We start from the raw sequence: 17,077 nt of genomic DNA on the forward strand, positions 1-17,077 counted from the left end.
ATATTATTGTTGTTAAAGAGATTGAGTAGCTTTGCACTGTGTCTTCTAATGCTGCAAAACATTTTTTTTTTCATTGCCAAACATATGATAATGATGCTTTTTCCCTGTGTTAGAAGTGACAAAAGCATTTCCTCTCTTACTTTAAACTAATGGTTTAGTTTTTAAGTGTGCTAAATATTTTAAAGATACTACTTATATACACATTTTTTTTTTCCCCAAGCTTTGTGCTTCTGGTTATGTATTGAGTGAAATACAATACAAGCTTAAAAATGAGCTCTGAGTTAATGCTGGTTTGAAATTCAGCAAAAGAGGAACAATGGTGTGCCTGGAATTTTTACAGTGTGCCTGGAATGATTTGCCTGAAATGTACTTATAATGCACATTGTTTTATTAAGGAGACGGCCTTTTTTATTAGAATATTAGAGTTAGATTTTTATTTTTTTTGTAGTTTATCATTTTGAAATGGATTTTTGAAATTTTAATTAAGAAAAGTGAAAGTTGAAAAACCAATCTACAAGGTGAATAAATCTTATCTAGTAAACAATTATTTTGGTTGACCTGAAACATAACTTTGTCCCACACTTGAACTTGGATATGAAAGTCTTTTCTTTTTCAGCTTTTATTTATTTATTTATTTATTTATTTATTTATTTATTTTACTTTAATTCCTTTCTGAATAAACCAAATGTAAGCAAAATTTCTGGAAAATATAGTTCCCATCTAGCTCTAGAAGGGAGAACGTAATGCCAATCATTTATCTGGTGGAGTGTTACTATATTTTAGCTTTCAAGGACCTTGCATATTGACGATGATGTTAAAGCTGTGTAATTCATAATGCACACTCTCTTGTATTGTAAACTTTTTATGTGCATTTGAAGGGAAAAAAAAGAGATATTACAGCTCCTTGAACACTGATATTGTACCACCTGCAGATATTTACTTTGCATCACATAGCAGAGAACTGCATAACTAAAACTTTTTCTTCTTCTCTTTTGCCAGTTGGTTAACATTTTGTTTTGCTATCATAAACATGGCTTTATATTAAGAGGTAAAATGAAACATATATAGTTTATTGTATTTTCCATGTTATTTCATTTCAATATAACATGTTGAAAGATCACATTTCAGAGATATTGGTGTATGGTTACATACATTGTGCCATCTTGAGCAGTACAATTTTAACCATCATGCACTTTCATTCTGTCTTCGTATCTTATGTGGCCTTATCATACAACCATTGTGTATTGTTGTCCAGACCTAGCCTGGCTAAAAATATCTTGCTTTCTTAGCAAGATATTTTGACATAATCCAGATGTCTGCTGACAAAGATAAAATAAAAACTGTTTTGTTTATAGAAGACCATTGGTCTTTCAGAGTCAAAGAGCACTGGCAGACTCTATCAGGGGAAAAATATTTAAAAAATATGATAATCCACTTGACAAAGTTCTGAAGGAAATATATTTCTCCTTAATGTAATTTTCTCAAATATCTACTTTGGTAATTCAGATAATATATTTTCTCTATATTTTTTTATTTCAAATGTCAGCTGTTACTTCCAAAACAAAGAAAGAATCAGGCATGACACTCCCCTTCAGAAGAAATTGCACTTACAGAAAATGCATTTCCAAAATATACAACCTAAGCTGCACTGGCTGACAATTTGTGTGTAGAAATATCCATGGACATGGCACAGTTTCATCCCAAAATCCCCCCCCCCCCCCCCCTTTTTTTTTTTGTGTGTGTATGTAGCCAGGAGCTGTGGTGTCAATTGCACTTCAGATTTTGGTACTGATTTTGCACATAAATACATCTATGAGTGGAAACTTTGGGAGATGAAGCACTCAGACACTAGATGTAAAAACAGGGTTTGTTTTTGTAGTGTTGCAGGGACTTAACTAGCTTGTGTTCATATTGGCTGGTCTCTTACATTTGGCAGCAGTGAATAGCACAGCCCCACTAAGTGCCCCTTTGGGAACTAGCTGTTGAATTGTCTCTCTCTCTCACTTTTAGCTGATAAGTATTTCTATTACATTTCTTCTTTCTTCTCATCAATGAAGCAGTGATATATCCTCTAGACATTAGACAGATAAATCTGGGTAGGTTGGTGGTATGACTTACAGATTTAATTTTGAGAACTGGGCTTGCTTCTAGTCTGTACCAGTTTTCTTTCTGAATGCTGTGAAGTTAAGTCTCACAGAGGAGTAATCCCCAGCACAGGGATTTTGCAAGAAGAAAATAAGTGGCTTTACCATATCCTTCCCAGAGGTCTCCATGTAAGGCCTGTCATTAGAAACTTCAACAGCAAATGAGTTGAGCATACAAACCAACTAACTGAGCTATCTGAAATGTTGCAGCCAATTAGAATTATAACTTATACCAGGTACTCATCAGTACACATGTTGTCTAGATGGTAAAAATGTAGATGTTGCAAAGAGGCTATTGTCTCATGCTTCAGATCTGTAGAGCATAGCAGGGAATCTGGCTCACTGACTCTGTGCTGTTGAGTGCAAGCTTAAAAACAGGTCTCACGAAATGTTCAACTGTATACTGGAATAGCTTGGACAAGTATTTTGAAAATCATCTGGAGAGAGTGCTCTTTTGAAAATCTTCTTGGATCTCCTTTGGAGAACCATAGTAATAGAGGAAATTAAAATAGGTCACACATTTTGAATTCCTAATAGGAATGCCTTCCTTAAGGACCTCCATGCCACCTATTTTCTACTTTTCAAATGTTATTGAAATGCTAATGTATTTTAATTAAGTGGAAACTCACTATTCCTTTTAGTTATAAAGTAATTATTTTAACATCTCTGAGAAAGATAAAACTCATAGAATGAATATTAGGTTAAATGAATAGGCACTGAGTATGAGCTAGATAGACTAGCACTACAATTCTACGGAAATGCAGATCCATAACTCCTTGTGAAACATTAATTCTTTTTAGTTATGCTTCACTTTTAAGTTAATTTTTGAGATGTAATTTGAGCCTGCAGTTGTCTCAAGTGACTATGGGTTTATGAGTTTGGTTGCAATATCTTAATGGAAATCTTTTGAACAACAATGCTGTAAGCAGTATCAATATCAAGCCATTACACCTGAAGAACTTGTACTCACTAGGACTCTTTGAATCTGAAAGTGATTTGGGCTTTATTTTGGTTTGGCCTGTCTAGAATGGGTAACTTTTGGCTATGGATTTTGGTTGGTAACTGCATCAGTTAGATAGATTTACCTTTGTCTGTCAGAACTCCACAACTAAGAGGTTGTGTGACAGCATTCCTAAGATTCAGTGGTCCTTGTCTCCTCTTTCATATACCAACCAAATATTTATGACTCAAGTGTCTACATCTCCGTGTGGTGCATTTCTGAAAGCTAGGTACAGTATTAATTAATATTTATAATTAGCTGTTGAAATAGACAACAAAAAATAAAGGAGAGAAAAGATATTACAACAACAAACAGGCTGGTCTCATAATCTGACACTGTGAAAGAAGTCAGACGGAGTTTCGTCTTTTTAAACAATGTGCAGAACCCATTTGTATTGCCCCCAACAGTGAGTCTCTTAAATCCTCTTGTGCTTACAAAAGTCATGGGACTTGTTGTCATGAGAAGAGTATGAGAAGAGCCACAAGTAAGTTGAGGTTCCAAAGGTATATTTCAGAAACTGTTATTTCTCTAAGAGTTTTCCAAGCAAACCCCCTGTAAAAGAGAGCTCTTTAGGGACTTTGGACTCTTGAATTGTACAGTCAAATTACTTGCCTGGACGAGAATGATGAAGAATTGCTGAAACACTTAATTGAGATCCTTTGTACATATAAGCATGTATCTACTGAATTAAATTATTTCTTCAGAGAAACAGCATGGCTATTAGAGCTGAATGAAAGCTGCAGAAAATAACACTATGAATATTCATACAAATTTTTCAATGAATTTACTTTAACTCTTTTTTCCTTTCTGAGCATTTGCTTTCTGCTTCTAACTAATGAATGTTTATTCTCTAGTGGATCAGTGAATTTTAAATGATTTTCAGAAAAAGTTCAGGAAAAACAACTTCTGTGAATTTGCAATATTAGTATTGACAAATGAGTGGTGATGATGTTCACTCAAACACAGAACTGGGCTGTACTTGGCTGTGATGATTTTCTTCAGCAGAGAATCTGTATCCAACAGATTTAAACAACTCAAATATACAAATGTGCACAACAAATGGATGAATAAGTGATGCAAAAATTCTTTACTAGTAAATCACAATCTTCTTCATATCATTTCTTCACAGAAAATGTCAGCAAATTAATTACTAGATTTGTATTTGTTTTCTGTTTTTACCATCTGACATGCTCTGTCTTTTCACTGGGAACAGAGAATTTCTATTTATTTCCAGCAGTTAGTGACAGTGAGGTATTTGTTTGCCACAACAAATTGAATAGAATCACTGCATTGAATGAACAGAGAAAATCTCTCAGGCTTATTTCACTTCCAGATATATTTTTTTTTTTTTCTCCACAAAACCTGTAAACTGCTTAACCCACTTTTGGAGCTAGATCCGATGATTCTCAAAGATGAAAGAAATTAGCACCCAATTTTTGTTTTGGTCACTGACAGATAAAATTACAGGGCTAGGAATAGAAGCAGAATTAAAACTTCAGAGAGCTGAATATTTTGGTCACAATTTTAATTCAGGCTAATGTCTGCTAGATAAATTCTCTTCTAATTAAAAATAGTAAAATCAGCACTGGTTGTAAGTTTGCTATTTATTTCCTTTTATACTCTACTCCCTCCCATCCCCCAGTCAAAGGGTTTTTGAGTTATTGTTTTGCTGTTAAAGGCAAAAGACTGGCTATCCTCCAAGTGTCAGTCTTCATGGAGTAATTTATCAGCAGGCTGCCAGCTTTAGCATGGCAACAGCTGATTACAAAAGAACACAAGGGAATCAGAGAGTAAAGCAAACATAAAACTTGTGCAAATTTCTCTTCCCTTCCCTATCTAGTTTGTAAATGAAGTAAAATATCATACCAGTGACACAAACAAATGTATGGTAAGATGGAAAATGTTAAAGAAAAGCACATTATAGCAAAGAATTTGTAAACTTAGATTTGGAAATTGTAAATATGATTATAAGATATAAAGAAAAAATCCAAAGAAAGGAAATGAGTGTGGACAACTGGTAGAAGAATGGAACCTAGTTCTATTCTTTTAACTTTATGCCTGAATTTATGTCAGTTATTGCACAAGAATCTTGGCACTATTTATACAACAGTTAATAAAGATTTTTTAAAACCTTTTTCTCAGTAATCATAGACAAATATTTTGTCTATTTTGTTATTATTATTATTATTTTTTTTTTTTCTGGAGGAGCTGGGCAGCTTGGTCTTTATCTGAGAGTGATTTTTGTTGTCCATTGTCTTTTAAATACAAAAAGAACCTTGTGGGGAGAACTGTTTTTTTTGGCTTCATAGGGGCAAGTGTTATCCTTTGCTCCCAGCTGCATTTGACAGTCAGGAGCTGGAAGATAGTCTGTTTTGATAACAAGGTATTAAAAAATGGCAGGTCACTGGAATAGACCAAGACAGACCTAGGCTGTGGCACAACAGCAGAAATAAAGTGGCAAATAATATCTGGTTCCAAACATTTTTTCCCTCCTGTGTTAATGTTATGCATCTCCTTTCTTAGTGAATTAGGGTTCTTTCTTACAGTAGTATCTCTCATACTCCAGTTAAATGTTATTATTCCTGACGTCATACATTTTCAGTTCTGTAAAGCTGAGAAAAGCAATACTAACCAAATTTGCAGTGGCACTTATTCTTTTATTTTGCTGTAGAAAAATGTGCAGTATTGAAGGTGTGGTAGTGGAAACCCACATCAGAAAGAAGGAGAGATTTCTCCTGACTTGTCCTAAGGCATTTAAGCTATTTTATTTTTCAACTGCCATAAACTGAAAAATATAAAAGATGGATCACAATGCAGTATACACATAGAAAATGAAGCAAGAAATGAAGTGATCCATATCAGACATGGAAAGGCAAGTAGAAAAGCCAAACTACGTATATAGGCTAAATGTCTGCATATGTATATTTGAAAAGAACTGAAATTTGAGACAGCAATACCCAAATAAAGAAAAATAAAAAAGTGATCTTCAGTCCAGGATATCTTTAATTAATTAGAAGTTTTAATTTATCTAAGAGTTAAGCAACACTGCTCCTAGTTCAGAATTAAACAAATCAAAACCAAACAAAGCAAAAAAAAAACAACCCACAATTTAAGTGCATCACACCTGTTAATGTCCTGGGGCATCTATGAAACTTAGAAGGAAAAAATACCAAACAGCAATTTCTACTGTGTAGAATTCTTTATGCACAGAAAAATAAATTGGAAGGTGTAAAAGAATTAAAAGCTTAAACTATTACACCTCTCTTTTTATGGAGCAAAGTTAGCTCCTCTTCACAATTATTTATTCCAGAAGTTACTAGCATACAGTGATATAAAATCCAGGGCAGACTGGTAAATTATGTGCTGGTTTAGTAAGTTGACTTTAAGTGTTCCGACCTTCAGCTTTATGAAATGATTTTTATCTGATTCAGTTAAAGGGATTTTGTTACACAATTCAAAGAAGTGTATATCTGAACTCAATACCAATTAACTAAAACAAATTTTTAAGAATTAAAGGCTCTGAAACCTTCAGCCAATTTAGCTGTTATACTTTGGAAATTTTGAACAGATAAAATATAATGTGAAGATGAACCAGAAGCAAACTTATTTGCTGTGTTTTTAAAACAATCCTAAAAATGTTAAACAAAATATATTCTCTGAGTAAAATAAGAACTAATTGCAATGGTTGACTGATTTAAAAATTGAATATTTTTGTTATTGAAATAAACAAATGAGCAAAAATTCTCAAACTGTTGAAATGACTTATGAAGTTACATAGTTGAAATAAGACTTTCAATAAGTGATATATATTTATCCTAATAGAAATGTTTCTATTTTTTGGAGCATGTTCCATCTTGGCAAACAAATTTTGTATCCTCGGCAGATATTAAGAACACACTTTTTGTTTTAGTGTCAAAACCTATATTGGTAATCTCCATACACCCACTATTTTGTTCCCATGTTGCATTTTACTGTATCTTGATGTATGAATTAAAGCAGTAAAAAGTGTTTTAGAAAAATTCTCCAGCTGGAAAAAGGAAATAATATGGGAGGCACCAAACATCTGAGTGTTTCAAATAGGTTTCAGTTTTAGAGCAAAATAATTGCATTAACAGCTGAAAAAAAAAGATTATGTGGTGACACACATCTGCAATACTCATCAAAAGATAACAACTCCTGTGAGGATTTGGCAAAATGATGTTCTACATCAAGATAATTTAGGGAAAGTGTTGAGATTTGGCCATGGGAATTCTTTTCACTCTATTTAGAAACATGACAGAACAAAATTCTATCTTGATGGTTTCTATTTATATAATCTTATTTACAGGAATTTCCAGAATCTCTGAAAGACCAGACCTTTCTGAAAGAATGGCATGTAAGCAATACATCGATTCAAACCATTCCAGACTACATTGCTTTGTTTCAAGAGCTGAGAGTTCTGGAGCTGTCAAAAAACCAAATCAACCATCTCCCAGTGGAAATTGGTATGTTGGTTCAAACTATTCAGGTACTTATACATTTGCCATCTAGCTGTATTGGAGTAAAATTAACATTCATAAATATTCTTATTCATTTCCTTATAATTTTATTCTCACTTTTTTTTTTTTTTTTTTTTTTTCAAGTTAACAGTCACGTGTAAATGTTTACAGTTAGCTGGTTGTGGCTAGAGTTGCTGAATTGCATGGTCTTAGTATGGCCCAAATGTGTGAAAAACTGACCTACACTTTTGCTGACTATGGGACTATTGACTGTATTCAGTAGATGGATCATACTTTCTGATAAGAGGTGGTGTTTTATGTTTGTCAAGGGTTAGGAAAAATAGAAAGAGTATTACAAGCAAAATGAATCAAAATATAAGATTGTGGTAATGATAAATCTAGAAATATAATCTTGCATAAAATCCATCTTTTCAGTTTTGCAATTGGTTCTGTAACAATTCCTATCAATAAACTGATATTTCCAAAATGACAACAGCGGTTTTAAAGAGATGATGTAATTCTTAACTCTTCTATACTTTCTGTTTTAAGCTGTACAATAATAATAATTTAGTAAGTGGCTCTTGTGTTTTCTCATCTTAAAGCATAAGAAACAGAAAGTCTGTAATGGTTTGAGAGGGATTTCCTGCTCTTTGGAGTGTTAGGAAGGGTATTGCTCTAGACAGTGGTGCCTTTGAGAGCTGAAGGGATTGGGTGTACTATGAGAGTTTATGGGCCCCCCAGAGTCAAATCCATGCACCTATTTGTACTGACACCTTGACCTCTGTTTTCAAATATAGTAGTCCTAAGTTTTCCCTATGCCTGGTAATCCTAATGTACACTGTGAATTAATATCTTTCAGACAATGAATAAACACTAAAGCCTTCATCTCCATTGTTATCATATGTTTATGTGAGAAAAACAGGAAGAAAGGGAGAGTGCATCCTGCAACACAGAAAGAACTGCTAGATTTTCTACCAGACAGAGTAACACTAATGATTTTGATTTATTTACTACTGTTACTGTTAACACAGAAAATTTCCCGCTGACATTGAGATATATTTTATAGTTTCAACCTGGCAGCTAAATATACTAACAAATCATAAGCAAGGCATGAATGGGAGATAATGGATATAAAATAAACAGTAACTGTTTTGTCAGCAATTTGACTACAGAAATCAGATGGGTCAGTGAGATTAATGGACTAACACCTTCCACCAGGTAGTGAAGAAGAAGAACAAAAAAGGCACAGTCCTCTTCCAAAGGCCTTAAAACCTGGAGAAAAAAAAAAAAAAAAGAAAAAAGAAAAAAAGAAAGAGAGTTTTGAGGAGTAGCTGTTTAGCAATCAAGGTAGTCAGAGACCAAGAAAGGTTTTTCTCTTTTTTTTTTTTTTTTTTTTTCCTTAAATTTTTGTAATTTGGGTCATTGACAATGAAAATATCACAAAGAAAAAGTGATCATGAATGATAATAAAGTCTGTTTCCAGAACAAAGATGCACAAACAGATCATTCTATCATAACCTATCCCTGTAGAGGGAAATTGAAAAGGCACCACAGATACCTTTCTTGGGAAACAAGGAAGAAATTTTCAGGTGCTCTGAGTAGCAATCACTTGCATTTAAATTATGGGAATTTTACTCAGTATTTTTGTGCTATCCCCATTCATCCACTTCCGCTCCAATCATCCCTCCAAGGTAAACACAAGATGTTGATTTTTTTCCTTTCAATATTTTTGTTGCTGCTACTTTTTTTTTTTTTTTTTTTTAATGCGAATGATTGGAAGGGCTAGTGAACACTATACAATTATAGTTTGCTTGCTTCAGACACAATGCTACAGCACTCAGCACTCTCCTGTTCATTAAAAGTGAACTCTTTTTCAGATTTTTTTTCTCTTCCCGAGATTCATCAGATGTACATGACTGTACTAAACCCTCATCTGTAGAAACCTGGATTTGAAACCTGTGGTGTCTTTTGAGACACCACATCATACAGTAGTCACATCAGAGCAGCAGTTCTAGTTCATTCAAAGACCTTGATTCACTGATGAAGTTTAAAATAAATAATACAACAAATCCCCTTCTGGACTATGTAGCTAAACTGTTTAGCTTTATTCCTTGCCCAAACTGCTGAATAATTTTCAGTTTTAGTCAATGTCCTATTAGGATAGGACTTATTAGTAACACAATTACTACGTCTACTAGTAGCACAATGAAGCTGCCCTTGTTATGATGTAAATTACAAAGTATTTTTTCTCTCAATTTGTATAATGATATCTTTATGGACATGTAAATTGATGTGCTTCCAAATGGTGGTAGGTAAGTTTTTATTTCCTACATACTGGAAATGCTTGTTATCTTAATAAGACCTTATTTAAAAAAAAAAAAAAAAGATTTTTTTTTTTTATTATTATGCTTTAAAAGACTTTAGTCTTCTAACTGTTAAATTATCATAGGGAAAATCTATTTGTGTTTGGCTTTAGAGCTCTTCTTAGCAAAGAGTGACAATTAGGTGCTAAATCAGAAGTTAAGGTCGCTGGAAAGGTGAAGTGCTGAGGTATCTATCTTTTTGTGTTCCATCTACAGCACAGACACAAGTAGGTAAATATCACAACTAAAACATACTTGAGAGTAATGACAGATGGTTGAAATTGTCAGTGACATGCATACTGTCGAGTCTTTAATCTTCAGCCAGAATTGAAGCCGAGTTTAGACCAACAAATCATCCAGCAGAAGCTAAACCGGCGAGCTGTGTTTGGACTACTATTGATTCTAACAAGATGTCTTTAAAAGTATGAGAGAACAGATCATAAGAATATTTTCATTAAAAAAAAAATAGTATTGCTGCAGTAGCAGTGAACTAAAATATCCAAGGGAACTGAAGTTCAGGTTTTACTTGAATTAGAAGCAAAAGCTCTAGAGAAAAGACTAAAACCCATTCTCAGATACTTCAAATCACTCTCTCAGCTATAACTATCTATGCAATTGAAAAGACTGAGTTTGGATCAGAAGACAGATAAAAATGCTTTCAACTGCTTTTTGCGTAATAGCAGATATTTTCATGGAAAACATGGAAAGCAAGTAACTAAAAACAGAGAAATGTGAGAACTGTAAAATGGGACTGTTGTCCATCTCAGAGTTGTCATGTTTGATTTTCACAGGAATAACAGAAAAAAATAACGAGGAGGAATGTACCCAGGAGATTTTTTTGGGCAACAGGTTTATGGTGAATTTGATGTTCTGGCTCTTGAGTGCATGGGTACAGTGCAGGAGCTGTGCAACAGCTGTGTATCATCTTGTGCACAGGAAAAGCAGAGCCTTTGTTTCAGCTTATCTGCTCACATGAAAAAGAGAAATCACTTTTCTATATGATTTCTGACGTGCTAAAGTATCTTCAATTCAGCTCATTGCATTTTTATTTACACTTCTTTATTTTTCAGCCTTTTCAGTAGATCTTCAACAATTGCACCCCTCCCCCCCTATCCCTGGGGGTATCTTCAGCCCAAAAGAGATTCTTTGTATTTCTACCTGTTTTGTTGCAAGAAAACTTTTATTTCTCCTTACATTGTATTAATATTCTTCTGACCACAGACTTAGATCTCCAGCTTTCTCCTTTTTATTTTTTGCTTGTAATAGTTACTCACCATTTCTCTCTGCATGTTGATTTTTTTTTATTAACACATGAAGCTTGGTTGATGAATAAAACTTTATTAGCTTTTATAAGCACCAATGGAAAAAAAAAAGAAAAAAAAAAGGATTTTACATCTTTGTTTCATAAAAGTGTAAGAAGATTTCATCCCTCTTTTTCCTTTATTGCTTTGGTTGTTTTCATCAGAAGTAAAAAACAAAAACAGACAAAACCCAAACAAAACTAAAAACATTTAGTGTTTTACCTGTCACCTGTAAGCTTGAACATCAATATCTCCTTTCCAATAAATCAAAGGCAAAGTCACTGATTCAGCAAAGAAGATTGGAAACTATTTGTTTGGAATTAAGGAAACTATTTGTCTTGGCCCACAGCAAGCTTCTGTGTTAGCTAATTTGTCTTGATTTTGTCAGATCAACGTAAAATTTGCTTTGTATTTTACTACAGCTTATACTAGTATGTCTGCATTTGTATTGAATGGGTTCCTTAGATAATAAAAGCTCTTTGTAGCCTTAATTGCACTTTGTCTCCAGTAACTTACTAGGATAACTTAGGTAGCCCTGTTTAAATGGTGAAATTATGTTACTATTATTACTATGCTGCATTACCCATCAGAAAGTACAGAGCTTAATTACTGGTTTATTTTTTTTTTTAATGAATTAAAAATTTAAACTTGGAATAAATGCTAGCTCAGGCAACAATTTTAGTATTGCATCTCCAACTTAAAAATAAAATATTCTTTATTGTGAAACTGCCAGGGAAACCATGGATTTCATTACTGCTTTTACTACCTCTCTTTTCAAAACAGAGATGTTAGCTGTTTAATTCCCTAATTTGCATTTTTATAGAACTGAAAATTCAGTGCTATAAAGCATAGTTAACAACAATGTTGTAGCAGCAACTATTTCATTACCACTAGCTTTAACTGAGAAGTTGTACTTGAGTGTTATTTGGGTGTATTGGTGGCAGGTGTGGTGGTCAAATCCTGCCATACATTTATCCAGCTGCAAAGGGAGTGTCACCTTTTCTGTATCCTTGCAGGGCTGTGTCAATGGTTGTAGTGCATGCCTGTAAGGCCTGGTGGTGGCTGGCCACTACAACTAAGAATGCAAACTTCTGCAACTGAGGTAGTGAAAGTCGTTCATACTATCTTCCTTTCTATTTCCCCCTTCTGTTATGGTAATAAACTCCAAATGTGGCTGAGAATGTCTGGAATATGGCTGATAATGCCTATAGAATTGTTATGTAGAAATTCACTATTCCCCAGTTTTGCGTTCCTTTGACCAAAATACCTAGATGTAAGAATTTTGAATTGTCATGAATGTTGTCTTATAGACATGTATTCATGCAATTTTTTTCCAACACAGATATCTTAGCAAACTTGTTGAACACATCTGGGGGAAAAGGAGAGTGATATTTTTGCTCCTTTTATGTGAGAAAATAAAAAAATAATCCTTATAGCCTGGATCACAATTCAGACAAATTGATATAACCCAATTTTAGCCCTGTTTATCTTGTTTGCAAGAATTTTATATATATATATATATATATATATATAATTATTAGAGGAAGGAGTAATTAAAGATGTGGAGCTGAATGCAAACAAGGTTGGAATTAAAAATGTATAAAACAAAAGTAAATTGTACCTGACTCATTTGGTTTCTGTCCTTCTTTTGAGATGATTGAGGTTCAAGTAGTAGATCTCTTCTTCTATGTGGCACCCCATAAAGCATTTGATAGTGAAGTATAGAAAATTTGATGGGCTTTGATACAAAAGTTGTAAAAATAAGCAGAGGCCTGGCTAAATGCACTTGTTTGCGAGGATAAACTATCAGTCAAGAGGAAAGTTGTGGAATTCTCAACAGTCAGTTCTGAGTTTATTTCTTAATAGAAATAAGAGGAACGGGGCAATTGCTTTGAGGAACGGGGCAATTGAAATCTGCTGATACTATTTGTGAGTTATTGTCATTGCACAAACTGGAGGAAGTATGAAAAATTGAATAGTCAAATAAGCTTCTAAGAAAGTAGAGAGTTTAAATTAATGACTTCAGAGTTCAAGGTCATGTACTCAGGAGCTACTAATTTCTGCAGCAAGTCATGTGTTCATTTAACGGAAGATTAAAAAAGAGAAGTCCAGTCACAAAAGGGAAATCCAGTATGATACACACACACAAAAGGCAGTACAAGATACTCCAACTGCAAGATATTCCCAACTGAAGAAAAGTAGTATTAATTGCCAGTGTACAAGTAAACAGTAAGAACTTGTCTGGAGTTTTATACGGAGTTATGGTCACTCAGATTCAAGAATGTTTTTCTGATTTGGGATCAGACGCTAAAGAAGTATATTAAGACAATTTTAGGAGGCAAATTTTTATTTTATGAGTACAAATTAGTCGAATTGACTTGTTTAGGCTAGTAAAATAAATTCCAGCATGTCTGATGTTTATGAAAACCTTAGAGAAGTAAACAGCAGGCGAGGAAATTTGCTGTTTATAGATAAAATTAACAAAATAATTTCTGGTTATAGAATTTCTACAAATGATTTCAGACTGGCAATTAGAAGACCTTTTCTAATCATGAAAGGGATGAAATTCTGTAACTCCCCCCACCAGCCTCTGAGAGGAGTGCATGTCAAAAGCCAAACCACTTTTAAGATGAAATGTGGTAAATCAACATATGGGGTTGAAGAGGTGGTGTAAAGGATTTATCCATTGTGTCCTGTAAATGACTTATGGTCCTAGAGTGAAGGTTAATTCTCACCTACCTCTCAGCTGTCAGGTGAAATAACTTAATCCACAGGAGAGCTAGAGGTGAAAAAACAGGAGTTATACAGAAAGGCAAGAGACTGCTCCCCACAGACAAATCTTGAGGAACTGTATTCTCCTCATCTATGTAGTCCTGAATGAATTAAATTCAGTTGTAAGTTTTATTGCCTGTTTTTTTCTTTCTTTCTTCCCTGTAATTTTAATAATCTTAGCCACAGCAGTTACTAGTTACTGACTCCCAATTCTGAAGTACTCTTCTGTCATATCAGAGAGAGTTTGAAGGAAAAATGAAAAAATATGTATCTTCTTACTTGCTCTCCTATACCTTCAAGCTGGGATGAACCAACTGTGAAATGGCATGGTTTTAAAGGGGTTTTATCCATCACTCTGCCTAAAAAGGCTATTAAACTTTTATGATTTTATTATGGCTAATTCTGCTCCATATCTACTAGTTATGTGTTGTAAATACATCTTCTTAGCAGAATTACACAAGAGGATACTGGTGTCCCTGGGTGCATTGCCTACATTAGTTATCCAGTGAGTAAGTGAGCTGAGACAGTGGTAGAAATATCAGTGGCTAAAAAGTTAGCAGGTACGTCTGTTGTGTTTTAAACCTGGTAGGCAACTATGCCTCACACAGCCACTTGCCCACTCCGATGCAGTGAGGGAAGAGAATTGGAAGGGAAAAAGTGAAAAAACTCATGAGATGAGACAAAGACAGGTTAGTTAATGATGGAAAAAGGAGAAAGAAAAACAAAACATAACAAAAGCAAACAAGGCAAAAGGAATTAATCAACAATGGCTAACCCATACCTAATCAGTTCCTGAGCAATAACCATCTTGGAAAACTCCCCTTTGCGATTTTATTCCTGAGCAGAGTGTTATGCAGTATGGTATCACTTTGGTAAGTTGGAGTCAGCTGTCCCACAGCTTCTTGCCTATCCCCAGCCTGCTTACTGAGCCTTGCGTGTTGTGGGGCAGTGAGAAACAAAGAAAGCCTTGATGCTTTGTGAGTGCTGTTCATGCAGCAAAAGGTAAAACGCTACTTTGGTATTACTAGTTTGGTCACAAATCATACATGCTGTTATCAATAAAATTAACTTCATCCCAGACAGATTCAGTACAATATTACCTTGCTAAAAGACAAGACAAAAAGTTACTCTGCAAATTAGTAGTTTCTTTTCAGTTTCAATGGGACTTACTCCTCTTCACTGAAGAATTAATTGTGTGAGGAATTAATTTGGGATTTTCTGATTCTCTATTTCATTTTGAGGCACTTCTATGTTAGTGATTATTTTATTGCAGTGAGATGGTAAATTGGTATTTATACCACTTAGCATGTGATGTAATACCTTCACTTGTCTACATCATGATAGTAAACTCAGTGAGACTTAGTCATGGTTAGGTTAAACTTTTTTTTTTTCTTTTCTTTGATGATCTGGAAAATTGGAAAGTCACACATTTACATCCTCAAGTTGTTTCTATTACTCTCTCACCAGCTGCAATGACTGTTGTAGGATAGTATATTGTACTACCAAAGCAATGCCAGTTGTAGTCTTACAGAAAACTTTGTTGTTTCTGTCATTTTAACTAAACCAGGACTTTACTGCAAAGATGAAATACAAGGTTACCATTTTAAAAGGACAAATCTGAAATTATAAATACCTCCTCAGTTTCTATTTCTGTCAGAACAAGAGAAAGCTGTGTGGGAACTTCTATACTTTTCCCTGTTGCAACATGCAGAGATTAATCTAACACTGTTCTTTAGATTCAGATTAACACTGTTCTGTAGATTCAGAGAAAAATTAGATGGTCCATATATCATTTGAAGATAATATTTTATCCAAGGGGGACTAAATGGAGATCTACACAAAATGCTGCAGGTGTAGGTGATTTGGGGCTGCTATTATTGGTCATCAAATTGTATGCCTCTATAAAGAGCAAATCTATTATTTATTTATCTATCAATTTATTTATTTATTTTTAAGAGAAGGATTATGGGGCATTTAATCCCTTATGTTTCTTCTCTGGTTGCCTTTTCCTGTGGAAGCACCATCTAGCCTCCAGTAAGGATTTCCTGTGGAGGCACAGGAACACATTGCAAAGGGTGATCAACTCTACAACAGCTTTTGTTCTGGGGGGAATTTAACCAAGTATTAATGCCGTAAGCTTACTATTATGGTATTGAGCACTTGTAACAGAGAGATTCTCTCCAGTGTTATCCAAATTCCATAAAACATGAGATTTTTTTTTTTTCTTTAAAACTTGATGATAACTGGAAGACAGTGATAAAATACAGACTTGTGCTTCTTATGCATATCTTTACCTGGTTTGCCAGTATTACTTTGAGAACCTGTTGGCACAAGATGTTCTTTCCTTATTCCTTGTTGCTGAATTGTATGTAAATTTCTTACCACTGCTTTCCGTTCTGATTGCTGCATTTCATCGTGGATTAGAGAGGAAAAACATCCATGTAATACATCAGGACAGGTGTACATAGAACATCCTCTTGGCTTTGTTATGTATGTGTCTAAGGATCCCTTTGCTAACAAATTGGCTCTTCGGTACATTCAAATTCCTTACTTCTTTCCTATTTAACTATGTTGCAGTAGAATTTGCATTTTTGCAGTATAACATGTTTTGCTTTTTAATTATGTTTCTAAACCTATTTTTATTGAAGATTATGCTATAAGTAGAATTCTATAAGTAGAAAAAATAGGGAATGCAATGTGACTAAATGTAGTCTAAAATCTTGGTGCCCCAAAATAAAGCTGACAAAAGATGAGGGATTGTGATTAAACAAATAATGAAACAAATATATCCTGTATCTTTCATAATCAAAATTATGCAATGCTGTGTACTGGAGACAGATCTGTTAATGCAGTAAATTAGGTAGGAACAATTGTTCCCAATCAATAGGTTCTATAATAAATACTAAGGTTTTCTTTTCAAACAATCTTCCTGAGGTGAATGTCAACTTCTCTATTTTCAGATGAGGTCAATAGTTAGCCGTGGTACGATCAGTCTTATTAAGTCTTTCAAACTCTAACC

At 34.1% G+C, this 17,077-nt stretch overlaps 1 protein-coding gene across 1 annotated transcript in view; it reads left to right on the forward strand.

The window, feature by feature from the left end:
- The window catches only part of LRRC2 (leucine rich repeat containing 2), a 61,121-nt gene that overhangs the window by 18,527 nt on the left and 25,517 nt on the right, over positions 1-17,077 (forward strand). Inside the window, exon 3 of the mRNA XM_032206361.1 lies at positions 7,472-7,628. Within this exon, the coding sequence (XP_032062252.1) occupies positions 7,472-7,628 (157 nt within the window). The remainder of the gene's footprint in view (positions 1-7,471; positions 7,629-17,077) is intronic.

The sequence above is a fragment of the Aythya fuligula genome, chromosome Z (genome assembly GCF_009819795.1).
Source record: "Aythya fuligula isolate bAytFul2 chromosome Z, bAytFul2.pri, whole genome shotgun sequence".
Classification (NCBI taxonomy): domain Eukaryota; kingdom Metazoa; phylum Chordata; class Aves; order Anseriformes; family Anatidae; genus Aythya; species Aythya fuligula.